This window comes from Abrus precatorius, unplaced genomic scaffold (assembly GCF_003935025.1).
Source record: "Abrus precatorius isolate BTA unplaced genomic scaffold, Abrus_2018 Scaffold3, whole genome shotgun sequence".
Lineage (NCBI taxonomy): Eukaryota > Viridiplantae > Streptophyta > Magnoliopsida > Fabales > Fabaceae > Abrus > Abrus precatorius.
In genome coordinates this window covers 34,497,237-34,523,026 of record NW_020874373.1, presented here as the reverse complement: position 1 = coordinate 34,523,026, position 25,790 = coordinate 34,497,237, and the positions used below count along the sequence as shown (strand labels likewise).

At 36.0% G+C, this 25,790-nt stretch overlaps 1 protein-coding gene across 1 annotated transcript; it reads right to left on the bottom strand.

Moving 5' to 3' along the window:
• On the bottom strand, positions 1–22,065 carry LOC113862963 (auxin transport protein BIG). The gene is made up of 14 exons (XM_027496296.1): positions 21,724–22,065; positions 21,372–21,478; positions 20,113–20,278; positions 13,930–20,015; positions 11,925–12,542; positions 11,628–11,808; positions 10,136–10,370; positions 5,520–10,061; positions 5,221–5,443; positions 4,618–5,016; positions 4,382–4,525; positions 2,139–3,170; positions 1,280–1,786; positions 1–1,022 (listed from the first exon to the last, which is right to left on the bottom strand). Exons 1-14 carry the CDS (start codon positions 21,965–21,967, stop codon positions 192–194), a joined length of 15,315 nt encoding a protein of 5,104 aa, XP_027352097.1. The 5' UTR covers positions 21,968–22,065; the 3' UTR covers positions 1–191.
• Positions 22,066–25,790: the final 3,725 nt, after the last annotated feature.

The window sequence follows — 25,790 nt, the reverse complement described above, 5'->3', positions numbered from 1 at the left end:
ATTAGGTTTGAATGAAGCATTAAAAAAATGTCTTACGTGAATGAGAATGACGTAGTCCAAGTTCATCTTAATATTTGCCCTTGCATTTTCCAACAGCTTCATACGTTCAAAATAACACAATACACAAGCGTTTTACATTCCCTCAAAATGATATGCTGTTGATATTTCATTATTTCAAAAGAGACATGTGTTCAGCTTTTGCCTGCATTAATTGCAGCTTGCACAAAGTCTTCGCAACGGGTGAAACCCCCGGACAACACCTCAGCTAAAACCCCAACTATGTCAAAGGCTTCCTGCAAATCAGTAGCAGAATTGATGTCATCAAGCCAGGACAGCATCTCCTTGGGGAATCCAAGCAGCTCTTTTACATTCAAGAGTCGCTCTTTCATCACCACTTCCCAGCCTTCAAGGTTTCCACTTTCATCTTCCCCTTCTGTTGTAGATGACGTCCCTTCAGTCCTTACAGGTGTTACACTCGTTGATTTCTTGACCTTGAAGAATTGCTGCAACTGCTCAATCAAGCCTGTATAAACAAGCATTGGACGAATAATAGACAGAAGTTCATCATTCTTCCCTGTTTCTCTTGTAGCACTCTGGCCCATACTTCCAGATTCCACACCTTGCGCAGGAGTTGAAACAGATGATGCACGAGCAGTGGACCGAGAATGAGTATGCTGCATGTATGCATGGTAAATTCCACGCTGCAGAAAGTCACGGCGATGCTGCAGCCAGGACTCATATGACTCAGAGAGAAGTGAGTTAACCATCATAAATTGGACGGTTTCTTCTGTCCCCAATGTAGGTTGGATGCCAGATGGAGAAGAAGGTCTAAGATCTGACGAGGAAGAGGTTATATATGCTGTTACTGCCCTGGCCATGGTTCGACGCTGGGAGGAGCTTCCTTGATCAAGGAGATGGCGTGCCATTTGGATCATGAATGGGAGAAACCGGGAATTACTTTCCCGTCCACCACCTCGGCTATCAGCACTGAAGGATGCTCCCGTTGCAAACCGAGCTAACATCTACAAAGAGAGAGAAAAAAGCATGAGTACTTGAGTGAGACAAATCACTTGATTCAAGCAGTATAAAAATAATTGCAGTTAAATCCTTTTTGAGAGAAATTATTTGAACCAGGTAGCGTGAGTAATGTAAATAACCTAATCACTTATCTGTTGTCAATGCCATAAACAAGATTCCTTATTTTTTAATCATCTTGTCAATCAAATTCACCATTCAAGAAACAGGACAACAGAGAGAACATTGCAGCTGAATAACATACCAGAACAATATCATAAGTCAGCAGGCGGAGCCTACTTCCATCAGCACGTCCAAGAGCATTAAGATTGTCCCAGTACTGGTCCACATAGCGACTATACTGTGCCTGAGGAACAGATGGACCTCTAACAGGGAACAAAGAATTACAGAGAGATTCATTGTTTCGAAGTGTTGCTCCATCCCACTCTTTCTTAGGATTCTTCAAAGCAGCATCAGCTCTTTTAGCCTCTTGATGACACTGGAAATGAATAATATTGAAGTAACTTACAGTAGTGTAAACACACTCCCCTCCCCGAGCACTTCCTGAAGCACCAACACCTAGATTCACACGCTTACTATAAGAGTAAACACCCAATAAATCAGCAGGTCTTAAACTGTATCCTTCCCGGCATACCATACATGCCAACCCATCCTCCTCCTCCTGGACATCTTCTAAACCTTCAAGAACAGGCCGGGCAACAACAATGCGTTCACCTCCATCTGAAGCCAGTTCTTGACGCATTCCAAGCCCCTGTATCAGAAACAAAGGACAGTGCAAAAGGGAACAGGAAATCAGATTCCACTAGAATTTAAAGTAGAATATATCACACAATGTCATATGTATTGTCAAAGCCAAATAAAAATACAATTTAGTGAAGGCAAGCAGTAAAAAAAGAAAAAAACTGAAAACAATCACCAACTTCATATAAAAAATTACGTGGGAACAAAAAAAAGACCACCACACAAGCAGGCAAAGGTTACATAGTCCCAATCTACTTTTCCTATTCATAGAGCATACCTACTCAGTAAAATGAAATTAGCTTTTAGTTTTACATTTCCAAATAACTGCATATACACTCCAACCAAGTATGGTATTTATATACCTGAAGCAACTTCTCTCTCTTCTGCAAAGCCAGGCGCCTCATTTCATCCTTAGTTGCATGCCGCAGCTTACACACCTTCTCCTCCAAGAATCCATCACCTTTTCCCTCCTTGTTAGATAGCGTGTCCAACAAATTTTCAGCCCTTGCCCCAATTTCGTTTTCCCCTGGAACTCCTTCCAAGGCATGCAACAAGGGTAAGATGCCTTCCTCATCAATACACTTTTGAGTGAGCAGATGTCCCATTGATAAACCTCTCAGCATAGACAATATAAGCGGGACAGATGGCAGTGTTAAACCCTGCATCCATTCATCACTGTTTCTGTTCTTAAAGCCAGCCTGCCCTGCATTAGCAAAATTATCTTTCAAATGTCTCATTGCAGTCTTAGTTATACCCTTCTCTAGGATAATGTCCTTTAATCTCTCTCCACAGGAACTTGTCTTAAGTGACTCTGAAACCCTAACAAAATTTTCCAGTGTGAACCTCTGTTTTGCAGCTTGCTGAGCAATATTATCATCCTTCGGATTGTTCAGATATTGTTTCTGCAAATGGTCAAATGCACCCCAATCTTGCAAATAAGGACTAAAATGCTGGATAAGAGCTTCCATTGCAGCAGGCTCACCATAGGTTAAGTAAGGCAATATTCTAGCAACCATCTCTGTGTTCCTCTGCTGTTTGTTTGATTTCTTAAGGCCCAATGGATGAGACAATCTCTCCAAGAACATAAGAACTATCTTCTTGGCCTGTTCACCAGTCCCAGCTTCTTCACTGGTGACAGTAAGGGCACTTTGTGTGATGCTTATATTGTCACTTTCATTTGCTTCTAAAGTCAGACTTTCAACAATCAAAAGTATGCCCTCAGCTGGCTCCATGGCATCAACTGAGAAAGCTCGCCTTGCAGTCTCAAGAAGCAAACCTAAAGCTCCCAATTTCAACAATGCTCGCCTGTTTTCTCTAATTTTGCAACAATACATAAGAAGATTAAGAACAGCAACCAATTGCTCCTGATTGGACTTGAAATCATCTCGCAGACGCTGACACAAGGAAAAATAAGAAATTTATATTATCAATTTTAATTTTGCATTCTGCAGGATTAGACATTTTACAAAAACATCAAAGATAGAGTAACAGTGCATGAGAAAATCTAGAAAAACAAAATGAACATGTTAGGCAATCCACATTTGTTTTCATTGGAAGCTGTGCCTAGGATAATAGAGATCAAGAGCAACAAAACATCACACTATATCATTAAAGCAACTAATAAATTGATGCCAAGTACAATGACATGTTCAATGCAAAAACAAAAAAGTTAGAAAAATAATATCAAAAGAAAATAAAAACTAAACTTAATCAAAACTACACCACCATGCTTGGTGAAAAGAACCATAACCTGTAGTAATGATATAGGATTTTCCCCTAACCTAATGTCTCTTTCTATTGATATTTGTTTGAATTCTTAAAACTTAAAAACGATGGATAACAAAATTGAAATTAAAATTATAAAATCAAGTCAAAATAAATTTTGATATGGCACCTAAATCACAAATGGATCATACACTCTTGCCCCCATACAACTAAATAAATGTAAATAATTTTCGATGAAAATTTCAATAAATATGATTTATCCACATGTTAATAATGTTTTTTTTGTAATCATTTCTTCCACTGCTATACAGTGCTGCAAAGATGTAGGCTACAGAGTGTTGAAATTAGATAAAAAATTAAAAAAGAAAAAAGAAACAGAAAGTATACTACGCATACTATGTCCGCACTTAGAAAGACACATGCCAACAAATAGCAATAAACTTGAGGATTCATTAATGCACATACAGTCTACAGGTGACAAAATTTCCAAGGAGCTGTCAAACTAAGATATTAATTTGCAATGTATTACTCATACTACAGCTAAATTTTTGAACTGTTCATCAATCCTTATCACTACAAACAAGTGTCCCAGTGGCAACCGAACAGAAGGTATCTATCAATGTTATACCAGTTTACGTGTTTAACTTCACATAAGCCTACTGACAATTTCCAAGGATCTCTCAAACTAAGATGTTAATTCACCATATATTACTCGCACAATACAACTAAATTTTTAACTGTTTATCAATTCTTATCCCTACAAACAAAAGTGTCCCAGTGGCAACCCAACAGTATCTATGTGATAGCAGTTTAAGTGTTTTAAACTTCATAAATGAAACCACAATGCTCAAGTCTACAAATGTCAAAGAAAAGTGTCAACCTGAATCATGCCCAATAATATCTCTAGTCCACCACACTCACGAACGGCACCTGCTATGGCAAACTCAACCTCTGGATCCTGAGACTCCTCCCTATCTTCCTCCAACTCTTTAATCATAGGCTCAGTTGCTTCACCATCCAATCCCTGGAAATTGTATATCATAAACAATAGTATAAATGAAAAAACAAAAAGTTCAACAAATAAGCTAAATCACACGTTCAATGATAGAACCAAACCTGGAGCCGATAAGTGACTGTCATTGGTGGGCAATCTCTGGATGAGTTGACAGCATTTGGAGACAACAAGTTGGAATTTGTCACATTTGCTGATTGATTTGACTTCTTCCAGACTTGCTCATAAACTTGTGCAATGCTCAAATCAAGAGAGATGATATTGCCAGCAACTAACAATTCCATTCCATAGTCATCCTCAAGAAGACCTAACAGATCCAACTGATGACAGATCTTATTCTTAACATCACGCATTAATGGGCCAATTTCAATGCTTGAATATGGATTCTTAGTCATTGATCCTCTAATAAACTCCTCCTGTGTATGTGCTTTGTTTAGGACTAACAAGTATACAGGCTCCGGTTTTGAGGGGCAGATCACATTGCATAGTTGCTCTAAGATAAACTGCAAATGCAGGAGTAGATCACATCAAGTTCACAACGAACCTATGTAGAAGTTTACTATAAATTTAACATCCAGTATTTACGTGTTAAATCATAATCCTACATAACCAAATTGAACTTTGTGGGACTGAAAAATTGCTACAACTGATTTAGAGGATAAATAAGTTATACAGTCAGGAAAGTGAAAAATAAAATCTATACATACCAAGCTAGTACGCCCCTTCCTCTCCTCCCCATGTATTTCCAGACCATTGATGCATGCCCTAATGAATTGCCGCTTGTTCTCACTGCTTTCTAGCAGTAGACTATCTAAAAGATCTTTGAGGAGCCGATTGCAATCACTTATCAACTTTGTCTTTTGAACTATCAAGCCACGAATTACAATAAGGGCCTCAAGAATTTCAGAAAGTAGGTCATCTCGCATGAATCTGAAAATATTTTCTATGAGATTATGTAAATAAAAAAATAATCTCAAAAGTCAAATTATTAAACCAGCAATTGTACCTCGATCTGACATTTGGAACCTCCAAAAATTTACCAAGAAGCTCTATGAGTTTGTGAAGGATAAACCCTTGAGTTATATCAATGTGTAGACTCCTCTCCAAAGACTCAACATTATTCACTTCTTGCGTAATTAGTGTACAAATTGTCCGTAGACACCCCCGAACAGTAAAAAATAAAAGAGCATCCTCTGAATCTATCATCTTGAATAGCAACTCAAAATACTCTGCAGCACTTTCACCAGCAGAAAGTGTTGCAGGTAACAAAGAAACCACTAGGTTCAACAACCGAAATCGTCTGGATGAACTTTGAGTACAAAGCATGCTTATGAGTGTGCACATCTCTGATCTAATGGACTGAGAACAAGCACTTAGAACAAGTTCTTTAACCCATGATCCCAACTCAAAAACTGACAAGTCACTTTTAACTGCTTTCCTAGCACGACGCTTCCATCTTAAAGCATATTTTAGTGCCAGGTAATCATGCCTCTGGGGTCGTGACTTCTGGCCTGTACCTTTGACAGCCTGAGACACTTTATATTGCCTTCTAACAAAATCAAGATAGGAAGCTCCCCTTTCCCATTCTGAATAGCTCAATAACTGAATATCTTGAGTCTTGGGTGTGGCATCCCAATTTCTTTCTGACGTGTCTGGAAATGTTTTTGTTCCACTGACAGTGACAGCAGCAGTCAAGGACCCAGATACATTTTGATTACCCTCATCCTTTGTATTTACAGAAGATTTCCCAAGGCCTTGCTCTTTGTCTGGTGTCTCAGGTTTTGGAGGTGTGCATGCCTGAGATATAATTCTCAGACAAGGAAGAATGACATGCTCAGAAATGGCAGGATGTTTGGCACCTAACTTGATGGAAGAAAACAATAATTGAAACACAACACGTAATCTTGATTCCCAGAATTCATCAGCCAATGAACACACCTCAGAAAGTAACAGCAACTCCTCACGTGTAGTCACTGCAATATCCATGGAACGATGATGCTCAAGGCAGTACAAAACTTTCTTTTGTATCAGACTGTTCAACTCAGTAACGGCATTTACATCACCTTCAGATAAAGAACAAAGTACTATCCTTGCTTGGACACGAGCAGCTTTAGGACCTTGATGAATGTTATTCTCAAATAACTCAGACAAAATGCTAGCTGATACAAGTTGTTTCTTAGAACTAGGATGCCTTGCTAGCACCTGTAACAGTTCTAGACATTGTGTTACAAAAGTAGTTGCACAGCCATAGCAATTATTTGGTGATCTGGAAACCATAAATCTTGAAGCCACACTGGTATCAGAATGCTTCTGGTGCAGATAATTCATCAATACCTTGCGTAGCCCTTGCAGTGTCTGGACACTTTTGCTGACAGAATCAAAAGCTGCTTTGCATTTCTCACCATATAGAACCCCAAGAAGAGCAATCTTCCGGTTGATCTTACATGAGGGACCAGGTATAGAAACCATCATTTGCTGCACAGAGTCCTTCTGTTGTGAGTCTATTTCACTGTCACCAATACTAGATACAATTTTCAGCAAGGGTTTTTTGAAGCCCAAAAGTTGTTGGTATCGCCTGTGAGCATTCTCTGACTCAGATTCTATGGCTGCTAATCCCTTCTTCATATCTTCATCATTCTCCATATTATCAAATGTAAAACTTGGCTTTGCCATGAAATTAAACTCAAACCGCCCATATTTACTGTATCCACACTCATTGCATAGAAAAGAATCCAAATTCTCATAATTGATGTTGCGACATTGCCTACACTGATATGCATTTTCATGACAATTGCTACATATACCATGCTTATCTGTGACTGGACGGCTACAACGTGGACATTGCAATGGATCGTGAGACAATGCCTGAAGATTTTCATAGAATGAATCCAGTTCAATCATAAAGTTACAAGCTGTTATTGGAATGGGAAATTCAACTTTAAGTTCTGTCTGATTGAATGCAAGATGACAACTTTTTGCACGCTTCCACAAAGACCAGTTATTTTTCAACTCTGACAAGTCAGTAACTGGCCTGTTATTGTAGTACAAGTTCAAAACCTTCACTGCTTTTGACTTTCTGGGATCATGAACATTCATTGTCACAGTCTGGATTGTGTAACTCCCAGTGCATTTCACTATGATTCGATTGTCAGTGAACTTTGTTTCGGATTTTAGCGAATCTAGCTTCATCTTGCTGTAAGGTACTTCAGGAGAGCTGCAGGCAACACATGGCTCACTCTCAAGATAATATCCATCAAATTCCACCAAGCCACTTAAAGTATTATATATGCGAGAATTTGGATGGTTAGCTAACAGCTCATTCTGTGAATGGAGTGTCTCAAAGATGCACCTAATTACATCAGGAGTCAAGCATCGGTCCACAAGTTCAGAAATCTTGTGTTTTGAACTAACATCAGAGGATCTTCCAAGCAACCAAGTAACAAGTTCTGTATACTCCACAATATTCTGACCATACATTGGGAGGAATTTAACTTTCTGCAAGAGAGCTGTTAGCATAGTTTCCTTGAAAGTTGGTTTGGCATGATGCCAGACACCATACAGAACTAATTTAGCCTCTGCACGCACAGTAATTGAATTCCACTCCAGAAGAAAACAATCTATGAACTGTTTCAAAACATTGCTCCTCTTGTCAGTGAAGACATCTACTGCTGCCTCCATATCCAAATAGGACTTCTCAGAACCAGATTCGGCCCCATCTTCACCTTTCTTTTTTTTCTTTGATTCTTGAGATCCAGTACCTGATTTGTTTGAACTTATGTCTCCTGACTCCATTTTTTGTGGAGGGTGACCAACATCTTTTCCTGTATAGAAGGCAAAATTGAGAAGTTTAAGAGTCTGAATAACAGACTCTTCACTGAAATAAAATATTCCATTCATCAGGAAAGACAAAATATCTCCATGCCTTAAACAATACTTCTGCCAGTTCCGAGGACGCGCAGCTGCAACTTCTGCCATAGTGGAAAGGCATTTCACAATCTTCACACTCCTTTCATAAGGGATGGGGTTATTTTGAAAACCGCCTGATTTGTTGATGTGTTTATTAAGTCTCTTGACTTCACAAGAGAACTGCCAAGAGTCTCGAACACTGTAATAATGAGACTTGCTCCCACAGAGATGCAGGAAAAGCCTCCTGGCATATCTTCGTACAAAATTGGTATGAGGATTGTTAATGTAGCTGCAGAGAACATCTTGATATCCATCTAGCTTCAAATCCTTACCATATGATAACTTGTAGACCTTTTCCTTTTCCCCAGTTTTGTCATGCTTTTCTGGTCGGACAAGGGTGTACACCAGTCGAAAAGCATTCTCTAGCAAAAGTCTGTGGTAGTCCATAAAGATATCTGTTCGATGCACTTTGGCATATGAATCAGAAAAGAAAGGTGAAAAATTACCGGCTGGTAAATCTCTACGTACAGTTAGCAAAGCCCCACATCCAGGCCCAGCATTATTATGCATGCCTTCATTGATAACAGGAGATTTGAAAACATACACAAGCTGCTGCAATATATCCATTAAATAATTTACAAAAGATTGCTGCCTAAGAGAATCACAAGCTCGAAGCAATTGTGATGCAAAGTCGTTCTTCTCTTGGTCATCCAGTGAAGTCTTGGCACTGGCTGAGGTGGATGGTGGAAAAGGAATTACATTTTTATCATGCATGTCAGCAGTTCCACTCTGTCTTGGCATGGAACCATCACTGCCAGGCTGATGCCAGTTTCGAAGCATCAATGTGAAAAACATGAACACCAGGATTGCAACTTCCCCAAATGACGATCGGGTTTTGGCTACAAACGGTCTGTTGAGATTAATCTCATCCAAAAACCACTTGATTAGTTTTTCTAAGTCTAAGCTGTCTGACTTCGAGCTGTCTATAAAAGGTCCACCTACGGCAGATGACAACCTGTAAAAAAGCTGCATAACAGGGATTGCCTGGACTCCAGAGGTTGTATCCATCCATCCTTTCAATTGTTCAAGAAGCTCAGATAGAAGTAAGGAATTTATGGCCCGTTTTGAAGCAGAGATTGAGACAGGATCGGCTAACGAAGCAGTAAATTCTCCAGAATCATTGGGTTCCAACACATGAATTGACGGAGAAGAGTTCTGCATGTTGCTATCAGCAGGTACAGGTAACATGTTTGGGTCACTAACATCATCAGGTGTGAAGTGAAATTCATTACCATCTCCCACTGAATCCACTTCAATTGGAATTGCTGTCATGGGATGATCTCTAGAGTGTGGTGGGGGAAGTCGATCTGGATCTGGTACTTCATAGCAAGCCTCACACAAGTCAAAATCAGGACAAACAGTACAATGCCATCTTCGCCGTAGTATAGGTACAGTAGAGCAACCATCGCAACAATATTGAACAGATGAAGTTATAGTGTCTTCTTCAATCATGATTTGGTTATTTCCAGCACCTGTGTCAGCAGGGCCAGGAACTGACACTACATTCTCAACAGCATCATCTGTAGCTAACATGGTCTGCTTTGGAAAAGGGACCTGAAGCAATCTTGAAGATATGGCCAAACTGGGAAAAACAAAGAAGTATGAAAACCTAAATATCATATTCAGAACCAAAGGAAAAAGAATGACCAAAAATACCTGCTAGCAGTTTGAACAGCTTCATTGGACGAAAAGAGCAGCTTCTTCAGTAATACAACAGCAGGTGCCACAGAATGCCCTCCTGCATCTTTTCCATGTAGAGCCAAGCACTCAGCATAGCAATAAATAAGTTCAACTGCAGACATAACAATGTTGTTCATGGTTTGTGTGTCAGGCTGCTCAAAGTCCAAAATTCCCCATAAAACTTGCATAAGTGCATCTACCACTTCTGAACCTGCACCATTTAGAACAGAACCTTGTATCATATAAGAAAGGTAGCAAATAAAACAAATGTGTTCACACTGGATAGAATGATTCCAGTATTTGGATTCAAAATAATACCTCTCAATCATTTTGATAATTCAATTAGCATGCTAAAATTATTTCTCCAGAATTTTCTTTCCAAAACACAAAACCTTAGCAACCCATTCTTATAGCAGATGTGGGTGTAGAGATATCAACTCAGAAATAGCAAGAATAAGTTTAAAAATGAAAAATACAGCACCATAATTTAAATAGCCCAAAATCAATAAAATGCATGAAAATTAATATGAATATTTAATTGATGAAGCATAAAAATTCAATCATTTATCAACTACTCAAAGTCGTTAAAACAATACTTTTCCCCCTAAAATTGCTGTCTCAGACCTCTGATAATGCAAACAGGAAAACACAACCGACATTTGTACTGTTTCATTGGTTGCTATCAATCTCAATTACAAACTATGATCCTACTAGTTTCCAACTTCCTCCTATACCACTCAAGATCCTTGAGAAGTACTTCAATACTATCCAAGTCATGACATACCAGGCCAAGTTTGAACCAGAACAAGCTGGGAATATATTCTAATGCAACAAAAGAGAATTTGTTTGATTTCTTCATGAACCACGATAAAATCATCATTACAGGACAAACTTTAAGAGTTCATTTCAATTTTCAACACATTCCATACCATATTAAAACCATGAAGTCACTAGGTCAAATTCAATGAGAAATAATAGATAATTAATGATTTAGTAGGACAAAGAAGATAATTTGTGGGAAGACAAAAAAAAAATTAAAACAAAATGCAAGAACAAATGAAGACTTGATTTTGAAGTTCAAAACCCCATATTAAATCAGAGATGTCAGACGTAAACCCTAGGATATATAATCTCATTCTATATTAGTCATAGCATGCAGCAAATATTAATGTGTATATTGACTCTCCCCAATTTATGTATTTAAAAAAAGGACAAACCTTTCGTATAGACGTATAGGACTATTAGTATTGTTGGTATTGTTTTCCAATCAGAGTTAAAATTTCATCTTGATAATGTGTATCATGCTGGTATGCTGACTTTTAATGCAAACTTCTATTATGCAAATTATAAAGGTAAAACTCCAACTCAGAACAATACTAATAATACCGGTGGTACTGTACCTAAGTTTTGTCCTTAAAAAAGACAAGGCAAAGCTAAGTTCTATGTAGTTAAGATTCAATGGCAATACCATTTGTCTCTAAAAATGTTGCTAAATTTGAACGCCGTTGCAATGCAATCTTACAGACTGCACGCATCTGGGTGGTAAACTCTTCAATGATCCAACTTCCTGCAGTACCACCTATCCCAAGCCTTGAAGATAGTAGTGAGGATGATTTGACGACTCCAAGAAGCCGCATGGTGTCCTTAACCTAATGCAAAAGGAGTCCAGACTGAAGTAATTAGTATACATAACATTAACATATATGAACAGAAATAACGAAAAAAATGAACATGGTACAGAGAGCTAAATGATATTATAGATTACTTGATGGTATATCTCTTTCTTGGGAAAGACAGCCTGTAAAACACGACTAGCAGAAGCCTGCAGAATTGGTTCCCTGTCACACTCGAATATTGTTTCTAGTAATTGCTTGCACTTGAGTTTTCCAAGCTCTGTCCTTGCTTCCTCAAACCTTGAACAATCATGCTGCCTACATGATGAATAAAACTTAGTAATTAGCTTGAGCCCATCTGCTATTACTTGCTCCTGAATAGGAGCAGACTGCATTGATCGGCGCTTCTTTCCAGATCCACCAAGTGACGAATTTGAACCAAGTACCCTTGCTTCCATATCTAAAACTGCATCCATTTTCTCTTTCCAGCCAAATTCATCTTTAGCTCGGCCATAAACTTCAAGTGAGTCTATTCTGGGGAGTGTTGAGCCATTAAAGGTTGGACCAACTGAGATTATAAATTCTTCATCTGCAAGAAGAGACTCTGCAACAGTAAATGGAATATCATACCAGGACCTCATTCCTTCATCTAATTTAATAACCCTCTGGAAAATAGAAATACTGGAAGGTATGTGACTGGGTGATGTATTTCCCACATGAACTCGAAAACCAACCATGACTATATCAGGATTTGAATTGAAGACAGATATCTGTAAAAATGCATAAAGGATGAAATTAGGGAAATAAAAAAAATATAATCAATCAATCACTTTTGAAAGACACACTTAATATGACACAGAATGTACTAGTTTGAAAGAGCACCATAAATAAAAAAAGAAACCAGCTCCCATGTCGTCGTCGTCATCATCATCATACCAGCCCTTCTATTTTGATTTTTTAGTACGCAAAATGTACTAGTTTGAAAAAAACTTCGTATATAGAGTCTATTTAGAAGAGCTTATGACTCTCAAGCTGTTTTCAGCCTATTTTAGTAAGTTTCTTAGTATATTTTATCAAAATAAGTTGTTCTCAACTTATCTCAATAAGTCAGTGTTAAATTTATGACATAAGTAATTGTTTTCTAAAAAGAGTTTATTGTATAAGTATTATCCAAATGCACTCTTAAAGAAACCACCTCCCAAGTAATGATCATTATATCAGCCCTTCTATTTTTAGTATGCTGGATAAAACCAATGCAATTATACAAACAGATTCCTCATACCAAACCATTCATATCTTCAAAGAAACTCAACACCTAGAAAATCAATTACGTATTTTATTGATTACTGCTAAATATGAAAACCTGGCCATACATAGACAATGTCCAGGTCAAACTTTCTAAATCATAATGTGCACCAAAAACAACTTACTCTATTAGCTAAACATCCACACTTTTCCCCTATATTTGGTAAATTTTAAACATTAAAAAAAAGGCAAGGTACAGGAGCTCTGCACCTGCATTACCTTATTAGAGTATCAGTTACAAAGACCAGAACCAATTTTTAGAAAATGTTTAATTTGATCTTTATTTCAAAAAAAAAAAAAAAAAAGCAAAGATCATTACTATTATCGCCTATGGAGTGTTACTCAATTTCTAAAACTAATATGGATAGTATATGTTGGAACCAGTTACACAAATGCATAAAAAAAAACAAACCAGTTGAAAAGAGGGTTTAAGTTGGTTCAATTTGCTTTATTGAATTTATTTATATAAACATAAAAGGTTGTGATTATCTAAATATCAAAAACATAGCATGCTTATTGACCATAGGAGGAATAAGTGGTCTACAGAACTATATCTTATCTCCTGAAAAGAAGGAAGAGTCTAGATAATGTTGGACTAAAAAAAACATTCAGTTGGACTATTTAATAACGGGTTTTATCTCAATTATAGTTCAAATAAGAACTAGTTTTATAAAATTTAGGTGATAACCAACCAACCTACGCCACTAAAAACCAACCCCACTGTACCTAAATATCTGTTTCTTAAAGTTGCCAAACACCCCCTTAGGAGATAAAGACAGAGTAACCCACAAAGTATACCAATTATGAACATCCACTTTGAAACAACAGCAACTCCAAAGGAACAAAATATACCTTAAAACCTGCAGGACTGGGACTTTCTAGAAAACCATTCTCATCTACCAAACTCTGTTTGGCTCCATCAGAATCTCCATTTCTGATGGCCTCCCCACCCAGTTTCACATCCGGCGTAATGCACACAGTCTTCTCAAAGAAATCAAGCGGAAATTCAGGATTTGTACCAGCATAGGCTTTACTGAGGATTCCAGAACCCAATTTTTTAACTTTCTCAGATGCTGCAATTACACCAGTATCCACACCCGCAGGAGCATGTGAATAAATTTGAAGGCTACCATCATCATGTAAGACCAGACAGTGGATTTTATCCTTTGATAGTGGTTTGTATGCAGTCATACCAACTATAGGTGAGGTTGAACCTACTGAATGCCGCAAACACTGTGCAAGTATCTCATATTCCCCCATTGACACAATGAATGCCGAATTTGATTTCATTGTTGATAAGCAAAAAAATAATCCACTACCAGCCATCAATTCTTTCCAATGATGTACTCCAGCAGGTCGCAGCTTACTTTCTTGCTCCTCAAATACAGAAGACATCTCAACAAGAGAGGCTGCATCAGGGCCTGGCCGACCTACCAGCGTGGTACCATCTTGAAAAGATATGAAGAGTAGCTTATAAGTTGAAGAGAAGTACAACGATGATCCCTTTGCATTTTCTTTTCCCTGAAATTGTACTAGCTCTTTCAACGGCACAGCCCCAACATTCCCCTTGCCTGACAACTCTAACCTGAATATGTTCCCATTTTCTGAAAGAACAAGAAGAAACATTCTTCCTTGGGAAGCCGGACAAAGAACTGCATCCACAATCATCTCATCCGACAAAGTGAAGTAGTGCATTGGACTGATGTTGTCCAGGGAAAGGTCATATATCTTAACAAATCTGTTAGTTACAACCATTAATTGAACTTGTGAACCAGGAACCCAATCCACCCGTCTAATATATGCACCTTGCAAGGCTAGTTCGATGGCAAGGCGGTCAATCCCTTCACCACGAGGATTCAATGTCAAGACCTGGCAATCCTCATAACCTGCAACAAGAAGATAGTTTTCAACCACAGGGTTGAATGCAAGTTGCACAATTTCAAAGCGGACAATATTTCTAGAAAGATGCTTCACATTATTCTTGTCAGCTGTCACAGGTGCAATGGTGGCTTGACCAATTAACTGTCCAACATCATATATAGCAACTTTATCACCTTCACCAACAGCAAGTCGGCCTCGTACACTGACACTAAGCAAGGACTTCACAAGAGAACCATTTGCTAAATGTGATTTAAGCTCCTTGGCATTTGAATAATCAACCTTTATCTTAAGATCAAAGGATCCACTTTTATATGCTTTCTTCAGTTGCAAGAGATCAATGCCATGAGAAATCATCTTGTCATCACCCAAATTAATTTTCTTATCCTTAGATAGGTGAGTGTCTCGTCTGCTAAGTATACATGGCATCAAAGAAGAGCAAAGATTGAGCACTCGACTCTCAATATCAAGTTCTTCCAATAACAACGGAATCCCTTCTTGAAGCTCTTTTGGAATGCATAATCTGAGTGAGTTATCTGCATCAGAACTGATTTCCTCTTCAAAATCTGAATCACTATCTGGCAGCTGATCTCCATCCTCAGGGAAGGGTAAAAATGACTGAAACGTATTAGAGCCACGAACAGGTGCACTGATATCTCCAGTAAATTTCCGAGGTTTCAGGCACTGACAACTACTACCCCTAACACCCCCTGCTCCACAGTCACAAAAGAACCGGCTTGAACGTGAATAGACAACACGATGACCCCGATGACAAACCTTTGCACAGACTGAGCAACAGCCTTTTGAAACAGTCAGGTCACATGTATAGCAGAAGTACCAATGCTGCTCCATGAAATTGCTGCCACTGGAAGTAAATGTGCAAACTTTAGAGGCAAGGGCCCTTTCACTGTTAGCATCCTCTTCATCGTCCTTATCTATGCTAAGAACCTCTCCATCAGAAGTTGCATCATCCTCATCCTCATCCAGAGAAGTTGCATCACATTCAAGAGATGTTGATCCCCCTTCTTGATTGGCAGAAAGAATAAATGTCTCGGAATTTTTTCTAGATCCAACCAGTCGAGCAGATGCATGTCCTACCCCAATGCTATTGCCAGATGAGCACTTCTTAGTTGTCCTTTGTAAGGAAATTTTACCAGATCCACAATCACTCAAGACAGTTTCAATAAAGCCAAATAGAAACTTCAGTCCTGGAAGCAGATTTTCGTTGGCCACCAGTTTTTCCATCAACATAACAGTCCTCATCAAAAGCTGGTTCATCAAGAACTCTCCTCTTGAAATTTGAATGATGAAATTGAAAAATGACTTTGCTACATGTATATCAAATAACAAAAATGCAGAATCAAGTGACAGCAGTACAGAATGAAAAATATGATGTTGCAATTCTTTTGATTGTTCAGATGGTGGTGATACAAGGCACAGAATAAAATTCATTGCTGCTTCCCGAAGAGAAATGGAGCTCCCCTTTGCACAGTTAATTCCACTATCTGATTCCATTAAGCTTCCTAAAAGCCTCTTCTCCAGCCATTTAGATACACAATGTATATCTTTGTCAAGGAATTTCCTTTGTATCTTCATTCGGAGGTCAGGAAATTGCTCCCCAGATAAAAGATCCACAAAGAAACCAAGAACCTTCACATTCACTGATTCAGAGAAGCAGGAATCTAGAGAATCAATTAGAACCAAACAGTCACCAAGATGCAGCTGTAAAAGCCTATTCACCTGCTCTGGCACATTTTCAACGCCAAGATAAAAATGAAATAAAACAGACTTTGAAGGGTCCTTTCTTAGGCTGTTTAATATCTCAATAATTTTGCAGATTATCCATTCACGGACACTGCAATCACTTGCTCCTTCAGTATTGACATCCTTAAGAAACCTTTCCATTTGCTTCATTAGAATTAAGTTTTCAAAACATGACAATTCCAGTTCTGCACTCAAGCTTCGATAGATAGTGTCACATTTCCCATGAACACTTTCAAATATCCTATCATACTTGATGATCATTACTGCATCAAGAATTTGTCCAAGCACTTCAGTCTCAATGTTAAGAATTCTTCCTGCTTCTCTTATTCTAAATAACCCATCTAAGACAAAAATAATTCCTCTTATGCTAAGAACACAAGAAAGCATAGTAGCACTAGGGGTAGAAAGATGAAAAGGAAAACCATGCAACATGCACTCCCAAGAAGCTCTAGAAAGAATTCCTGAAGCTTTTTTATCAACAACAGCATCCAACCTTGATATGAGGCTAAGAACAGACTGCAGCTCCCCTGCATTGGAACCACTCCTCTCCAGGAGCTCATCCTGCAGGCTTTTGTCAAGTTCAGTATGTTTCAAAAGCAAGAGTGGCGAAAATCCAGGAGCAAGCTTATGCTTGTTACTAAGGATATCAAGGAAAGCATTCTGACAAACTTGTAAATGCTTGTGCAGCAATGATGAGAACAGCCTTATAAGCAATACAAATTGGCCAGACTCATTCATGGTGGAAATCAAGCTGCCTGCAAGTTTAACATATTTCTCATCCCCCAAAGCATTATCAGTCCAGGTTAGACCATGTCCAGAAATAGCATTGTCCATACAATATCTCCATATGCCAACATTAGAGAAGGAGAGCACCAAAGACAGCCACATTCCATTTCTGAGGAAATCAAATTGCTCAATACCTTCTGATACTGGCAAAGCATTTATATTCTGAAGCAAGCTCAATATAACATCCGGAGAAATTGCAAAGTCCCCAGTGACCTCAGGATGGCCAAGGAATAAATGGCTGAAGTGGAAAAAATGCAACATATTAGATAGATCCACAGGATGATTTTGATTACAAGATATAATTGGATGGTCTGCTGCAGAGCCTACATAGGGAATATCCCAACAAAGGGAGAAAACATATCTTTCAATAATTAGATCCTCTACTGCAGTGGCCTTCTTGCCTTTCCAAGACCCCAGAACCAGCGAATAAGTAAAATATATATCCTCCCAATTCAAAGTTAAGTTATCAATAGCCAAATCATCCCTACCAAGGGAAGCTGAAGACCCAGATGCATCAATTAGGTGCCCAATCAAGCTACTGATAAAAACTTCCTCTCCAACCAATCCACCTGAAATGTTTTTAAAAGCAGTTGATGACCAAGATGACATGTGATCATTAACCTTATGTCGCATAGACGAGCAAAAAAGTGGTGCTTCCCTCAACTTAGAGCGCACATCTACAAGCAATGACATGGGACAAGTCTGTCGGTGAAATATAATATGACGAAGAATTAAGATCAACCTCGAAACCACTAAAGCCCAACATGTTAACAGTGTACTGTTCAAATCCAATGCTGAATTAGCAACTTTTTTTAGGGTTGAAAAGATTAAGTTTGCCATCATTGCCTTTTCTCCTTCAGAAGACAAGTGGAATGCCATAAGAACTACCTCAATATGAAACAACGAGGGAAGAGTACCAACAAGATCATTGATACTTGGGCATTTTATGCACACAGTATTTGTCTTCTCAACAACAAAGTCAACGTATCCCCTACAAATCTTGGTTCTCAACTGACTACCAGAAGAACCAACCCTACAAGACAATGTGTGAGCAAGCAGGGTCAGGGTTCTATCATTATAACTAAAGGAACCATTCTCAACGGTTAGAATTTTATCCACAAGGTAGTCTTCAAGTGATTCATTCAAAGCATGATTTGTGAGAAGGTTGTGTAAAATATCAAAGCAAAGATCATGGATAAGCCCAATCTTCCCATCCTCATGTAATTGGGTACAAATATCAGACACATTATCTTCAGAACAACAGCCCTGACAATTGAGTAGGGAAAGCAAAATATCAATATCTCTACTAGTGAGTTTGTTGCAGGCATCAACATAGAGAGAAGGATGCCATTCGGCAGAGAAGATACATGTTTTAAGAAAGTTCAAAAGTTCTATAGCAGCTTGAATTGGCATGTTCTGATAGCTGGAACTAGAAGCTAAAGCAGCAACAGGTGGTTGTTCACATCCATCTGTGGATCCAACAGAACGCCCAGTCTCAGAAAATAGATCTCCAAAAAGAGCCTCATCCTCGTGGCACACTGCACTTTCAACTTCAGATGTTCCAGCAACTTTAGCCAAACTAGAATGGGACCTTTCCATTTTTGGCCTTAATTTCAGTCCTTCAGAATGAAGGAACAAAGCAAGTTGTGACAAATTGGAAATCCATTGGCTTGATGCAGGAAATATCAGTTTCAGAAGTTCTTCAAAAGTATATCCCTTCAGCAAAGGAATGGACTTCAGATGAACTAGGCATGAAGGAGAACCATTCGATGTGTCAATAGAACTGCCAACAAGTTCTATGTCAGAGTCTTTCCACTCCAAAGGAATCAGATGCCTTTGTCTTTTCAGATCATTAATGAGTTTCAGTGTATAAACAACAAATCGGGGGAAGCAAGCTAAGGGGAGCTTTGAATTTGGAGCAGATTTATCATATGTCCAAATAGAAGAATCCAAACTCTCCAATATAGATGCTATAATACATGTTTGAATATTCTGGGCAACATAGCTATTTCCAAAAATAACCTGAACATTGTGAAGAAATTCTTCTATAACCATTAAAATTATGCTCTCAAAACTTCCCTCAGTAGTAACATAGGTATTCACAAACTCCAATTTAATTCTAAACAAACTAGAGAGAGTATCAGTAAATGTGGCAACTGCCCTCATTGATGACGCATCATATTCAACAAATGGAACATCCTTCAAGAGACTTCCAAGTATCTTTAACATCCTCAAAATGAATGACAATCTCCTTCGAAAATTTTGGCTCACTGATCGCTCATCAAATGCATCTTTTACTTTAGCTAATTTATTGCACAGCAAGATCAAGCGAGGAATGCATTTTCCATGGACAACTGCCCTGTGCTGGGATAGAAAGACAAAATTATTGAGATGTTGATAATAAGTCCTTTCACTGAATCCTGATTCTTGCCTATCATGAGGCACACGTTCAGAAGCTAGTGTCTTTAGAAGCCAATCCATTGGTTTTTCTTCCTTTGAGCATCTGAACCCTTTTATAGATGAGAAAAAATAGGAGCACAGAGTTAGGTTAGAAGAAAAAACCATGACAAGACAACAACAGGGGGATTATGCATATTAACATTATACCTTCTAGATGGCATTTTTTGTAGTCATCAACAAAATTACCATAACAATCATCAACCGTTGGCAACATATCTACCAGAGCACTTGCAGCAGTTGTCGGTTGCAACATGTCTGCTACCATATTCATTCCGTCAACTAAAGCCATTTCTAAAAGATGTACCATGTTGTTCTGGAAGGTTCAACAAGAATGAGAGATGCATAAAAAAAACAAACACCATGCAAACACAAAAGAGCACAGAACAAGACACTAGGTACATACAGACAACAAAATCAATTTTAAACTATGCACACCAGACAGTATTTTGTTCCAAATGTATATTATGAAAGGACCGTTTATGCTTCCTTAGTCAGGGATAGAAATCAGAAACACCTATTAGCATACAATATCATGATACAGGAAGAAGGATACAAAAAAATTGAACCCAAAATATAATTCTGTCATTCAATTTAATAACTATCACACAAAGGATTAAAGCAACTTGGTTTAAAATGAACATATGGTGACTTCAGAATATGTTGCCTATTCTATTGTGGGATAGATTTGTCCATCTAACTTATTCTTGAGACATATCTTTTTGGTGAATATCCAGTGAGATTAGGAAACAATGCTACTTTGGTGTTCTTAAATATAAGTGATACCCTTTCTATTTTGTCTATTTTCAATTTTCTGTTCTTTAGAGGTTGTTCATCGTCTTTGATGTAATTTCTAGTTTTTCCTCATTCATCCTAATGGTTGAGCATTAGGTACCCCCCCATCTTAGAGGTTCAACACTCAAATCCCATTGGGATTAATAGGGAATGGGATAGGCTACCCCTTATTCCGATAATGAATTCTTATTTAAAAGACTGCTGAATCAGATTGATTACATAAGAAGTTACTGCAAAACATTATGCAACTGTCTAATAAATAGAATTGATCCATTGATGTGCCTTATACAGTAACCATTGAATTTTATTAGGATATTAGTATCTGAACTCTAACTTATCATGACTATATCTTATGAATCATTTGAGTTTGACAAATAGTGTCAGCTTCTTTTCCACTATATTATGATACCTTTATTGGATTTGAACATAACTCCAAGTTCCAACCCATCCATAAGAAAAGGAAGTTCTTCAGATAGAATCAACAAAGAAGATTAGCATCAATCTGTTCTGTTCAAGTACCATTATTAGCTATGCTTTCCTTGTGGAGCACACTAACTTCATCAAATTTGCATAGTACACAACTTCCATATTAGCAAAAATTAACATAAGCATACCTGAGTTCCAAGATCGTCGTCATCAAATTCAGATTTCTCCAAATAGCGCAAAGCAAATTCTATGGCCTGCTGTACAATCGCAACAAGCACCCCTTCCGCTTGCTCCACTATTCATGCAAACAACCAAAACAAAACACAAAATAGTAATAATAGTTTAAAACAACTATATCATTTACAATCACTTGAAAAAATACAAAAAGAGAAAAAAATAAGAGAGTTCTCTAACTCGCAAGCAAAACACTCGTTATAACTTGCAATCACAATATCAAAGATCACACAAGCTTAATCGTCCTACGGCAATAACACGCAACCAAAAGAGCAAGTTCCGATTAAATTACAGAGAAACGAATACCTGACAAAGATCGAGAAGCGGAAGCGATGGCGTAAGCAAGAGAAGAAATCGCTTGAATCTGCGAGTCGGTCCAGGACTGGAGGCGCAATGTTTCATCGCTGACGAATTGGAGGCCGTGCCGGAGAATGGAGTAGAAAGCGTTGAGACCTAACCGGATGGCGTCGTCGGAGCGCAACTTCTGCAAAAACTCAGCGGACGAAGACGGCGACAGAGCCTCGGCGAGGATGTTGAGGCTATCGGCCATCACAGTGCAAATCAGAAGAGAGAAGAGTGAGTGTGGAATTGAGGTAAACGAAGAGGAAGTGAAGGGTTTATGGTATTTATATTGCGTGTTGAAGGCGGTGATTGAGAAAGAAGAAAGAGACAGAGGGAGATTAGGAGTATTGCTGTCCGAGTTTGCTTAATCAGAAAGCACCAAATTTTTATGCATTCACTGTTGTTCTGTACGTCCCTCTCTCAAAGTGAAAATACTGCTTCCTGTGCCATGGTTAATTTGTAATTACGAAACAAACTTCTTTTCACGGTATAATTTTGCTGCACGTTCCATATAAAATTTTTCGTTGTTAACTAATTATAATATATACAAATATGATTTTTATCTTCCTTACTTTTATCATATAATAATTTCTAATTAGATAATAGTATTTTTGGTAAACTACTATTATCTAATTATAAATTATTATGTGACAAAATTAATTATTTTTATTTATTAATATAAAAATAATAGTATGACAAAACCACTAATAATATATTTAAATTATTTTTTTAATTTAATTGAATCATTTTTATTTGTTTTTTATCTTTATTCTTTAGTTTAGTTTAGTTTTTATGTATTTTAAACCTCTAATTTTTAAGTATCAGTCCTATTTTTTTTTATTAAATACATTTAACTTCATTGATTAATATTTTTTAAAATTACTATTGTTTTTATTATATATTTTTTCTATTTTTACTTGACTATTGTAATTTAAAAGACTTATTTAATTAATGTTTGAAAGTTAAACATTTAACTAAAAATTAGAATAATAATTTCCTTTAGAATAAAAAATATAACATTTTTACAATTGAAGTAAAATATTTTTGTTTTTTCATTAATTTTAAAAAATATTTTTAAATGTGTTTATATACAAAATAAAATAACTAAAAAAATAGTTCTATATAATATTAAAAAAATTAAAATATATACTTAGATTTTATACTTATTAGACGTGTTTAGAAATTAATCTTTATATTTTTAAACTTGCATCTTAATCTCAATACAACGATTTTATTAAGTTTTAGTTCACAATAAAAAATAAAATATAATTTTTTAAAATGAATATAATTCATAAATAAGTATTAATTAAAAATTATATACATTAACTATTTAATGTTTAAATAATAAAATTATAAATAGCAAAAAATAATAAAACAAACAAAGATAGGATTAATTATAATTATAAATACAAATTTAAAGTTATATGAAATTTCATCATTAAAAATATTCTTTTGCTCAACTACTTAGTGAAATATATCATCTTTATACCCCCCCCCCCCTTTTTTTTTTAAGAATGACAGAATAATTATCATAGCCATATTAAGCATGATAATGGGATAGAATATCCAAAAATAGAGTAATAAAAAAAAAACATAATAACTATTGGTATGAATTATAATTGGCGTAAAACATACAAATTAGAGCATGAATTGCATTGCTTACTCAGTTGTCTTTATCTTAAATACTAGCATGAAATAACTGTCACACTTACATGTAGAAGAATGCATCTTGGTAGATAAATTTTATTATTATTATTATTATTATTCTCTTTTTGCCTGAAATAGAAATTTTTAAGCACAACATTGAAGATGTCCCTTAAAAGCATATGATCGTAAATATTTGTGGTAAAAGTTAAAAAAGTATATCTAATAAAATTTTTACATTTAATTTTGTAAAACAATAGTTATTGAAAGATTTGTTTTTATAAAAACTTAGTAGGATATCGATATAAGTTTATAAGTTGGAAAATTTTGAAGATATAACTAATAATACTATGTTGTGTTGAATCATTGTTCTTTTTTGTTTATTATTTCATGATTAAGTGTCTGTCCTAAACATTTTGTACAAATTAAAAAACAATTATATTATAATTATACCGGGTATGTAGCATAGATACACAAACTAAGTGTTAAAATAATATTATTTGTATTTTTTTTTAATTATATGTCAGTTTATTATCGTTGTTCTTTTCTTCTTATCGTTGTCCTTTTCCAGCAGGATTAGCTAATGTGATTCTTTCAACTTTGACATTTTTAAAAAAATATATATTCAATTTATAAAAAATTACTCTAAAGTCTCAGTTGAAATTATTTACTAACACTAGATTCCCCAACTTCATTATTTTCTTGTTCTAAGGTAAATATTATTTATGTTAGTCTTCTAAAAAATTCTTTCTGGGGCACCCCACAACTTTACTTGTGACATAATCCAATTTATTCCTTAATCAATAACTAGCAGCAAAGGAGATGAGAATATTATCAACCATCCAACACAGTATCAATGACTGTATGAAGAAATTATTCAAATTAAGAAAAGTAATAAACAAAATTCCTTGCTTGTGAAATCCAAACCCAAACGCTTCATTGATGCCCAAAACTAATGGGTCAAAATTGGGATACAGGGGAGTTTTAAAACAATTCCTTCTCAATTCATCTTAAAATCAAAAAGTCAAATATCATTCTCATGTTTTGCATAAGCTCAATAAAACTATTTTGTGTTAATAATTTATTTTACAAAATATTTTGTTAATCTTATTATAAAACAATTCCCAGTGTTCTTAAAAAAATATGTTTATAATTTAAATTCAAAACAACTTTATGCCAAACAGCAAACCTTACTTTCATGCTTTGATTTTGATGATGTTCATATTAAGGGAGAAAAAAAAAAGGTTTTGTAAAGTTAAAAGTAAGAATGAGTGAAATATCAAATCTAGAACTAAAATCAACATAGGCCTAAACTACAGTCTAAAAATACTACAATTACAATATCTAGTTTAATAGGTGAAAAATTTTCTGATTAATAAATTACCAATAATGAAAAGATACAAAGCATAAAATGCTTTGTTTAAATGGAAAGGAAAAGGATGAAGGAAAAAAAAAACAATATAGATTAGGTTATTTGTTCTTGAAATAGTATTTTTTTTTTGTTATAAAATTATTTCTTTTTGTAAACAATTAAAACAAAGTTCCCTCCTTCTCTCCCACTTCATGTCTTTGGAGGATAATTTCTTTTTGTAAATGGTTTCACCTCTCTATTTACCTTGTTTTTATATTATCATTCATCTACTTACTAAAAATGTTTCCTTTTCACTCAATTTAAACATACCATGAGTTCAAATTATACAAGAAAGCCTCCAATTGTCCCATAAAATTCCCAATATCCAGTCATAATGAATATATTACACTTCAATATCACCATGCTATTGCAAAATCATCAAATTTAATTTTTACAACCTTGAAAAAAATACGAAGTTCTTTATCAAGAAAAACCTAAATACTTTTTAACTTTGGAATTAAAATAGAATGGTTAAAGAACTTCCAAAATAGATTATCCAAACATTTTTTGCTTTTTAAATGACATTATCCTTGCAATAAAATTGATACAAAGACAAGAAAAATTTATAATTTTATTGTTGTAGTTATTGACTTTACTTAAATTACCCATAACTTCAATGATGATGACCAAATTCTCTTCCCAAGAGTAAAAATTCTTAAAATTTTAATTTTCTAAGATTGAAACTTGCAAGTGTACAAGTTAAAAATCCCTTCAAAACAATCCAATCTTCCATGTTATACATATGAAGATTATTCTGATGTTTGGTATAATATATTCTGCCGTAAAGCCTTCTAATATTTTTAGTTTTTGAACAAGAATTCTCTAGAGTGACATTATTATTAGAGATGATCTTAACTATTGAAATAAGTATATTTTAAAAATAATAAATATAAAAATGAACAATTAAAATTAATATTAGATTTAGTGTAGTAAAAATTTTACCGTAGAGAATCCAGATCCTCAGTTTTATTATTTA

What these genes read in the sequence shown, in the direction of transcription:
- LOC113862963 (XM_027496296.1), bottom strand. Translation starts at nt 21,967, where the DNA reads ATGGCCGATAGCCTCAACATCCTCGCCGAGGCTCTGTCGCCGTCTTCG. An exon ending in CCAGTCCTGCAGGTTTTAAG is followed by an intron (nt 12,543 to 13,929) that starts GTATATTTTGTT and finishes GCATTTTTACAG; the next exon opens with ATATCTGTCTTCAATTCAAA. An exon ending in AGAAAGAGATATACCATCAA is followed by an intron (nt 11,809 to 11,924) that starts GTAATCTATAAT and finishes CTTTTGCATTAG; the next exon opens with GTTAAGGACACCATGCGGCT.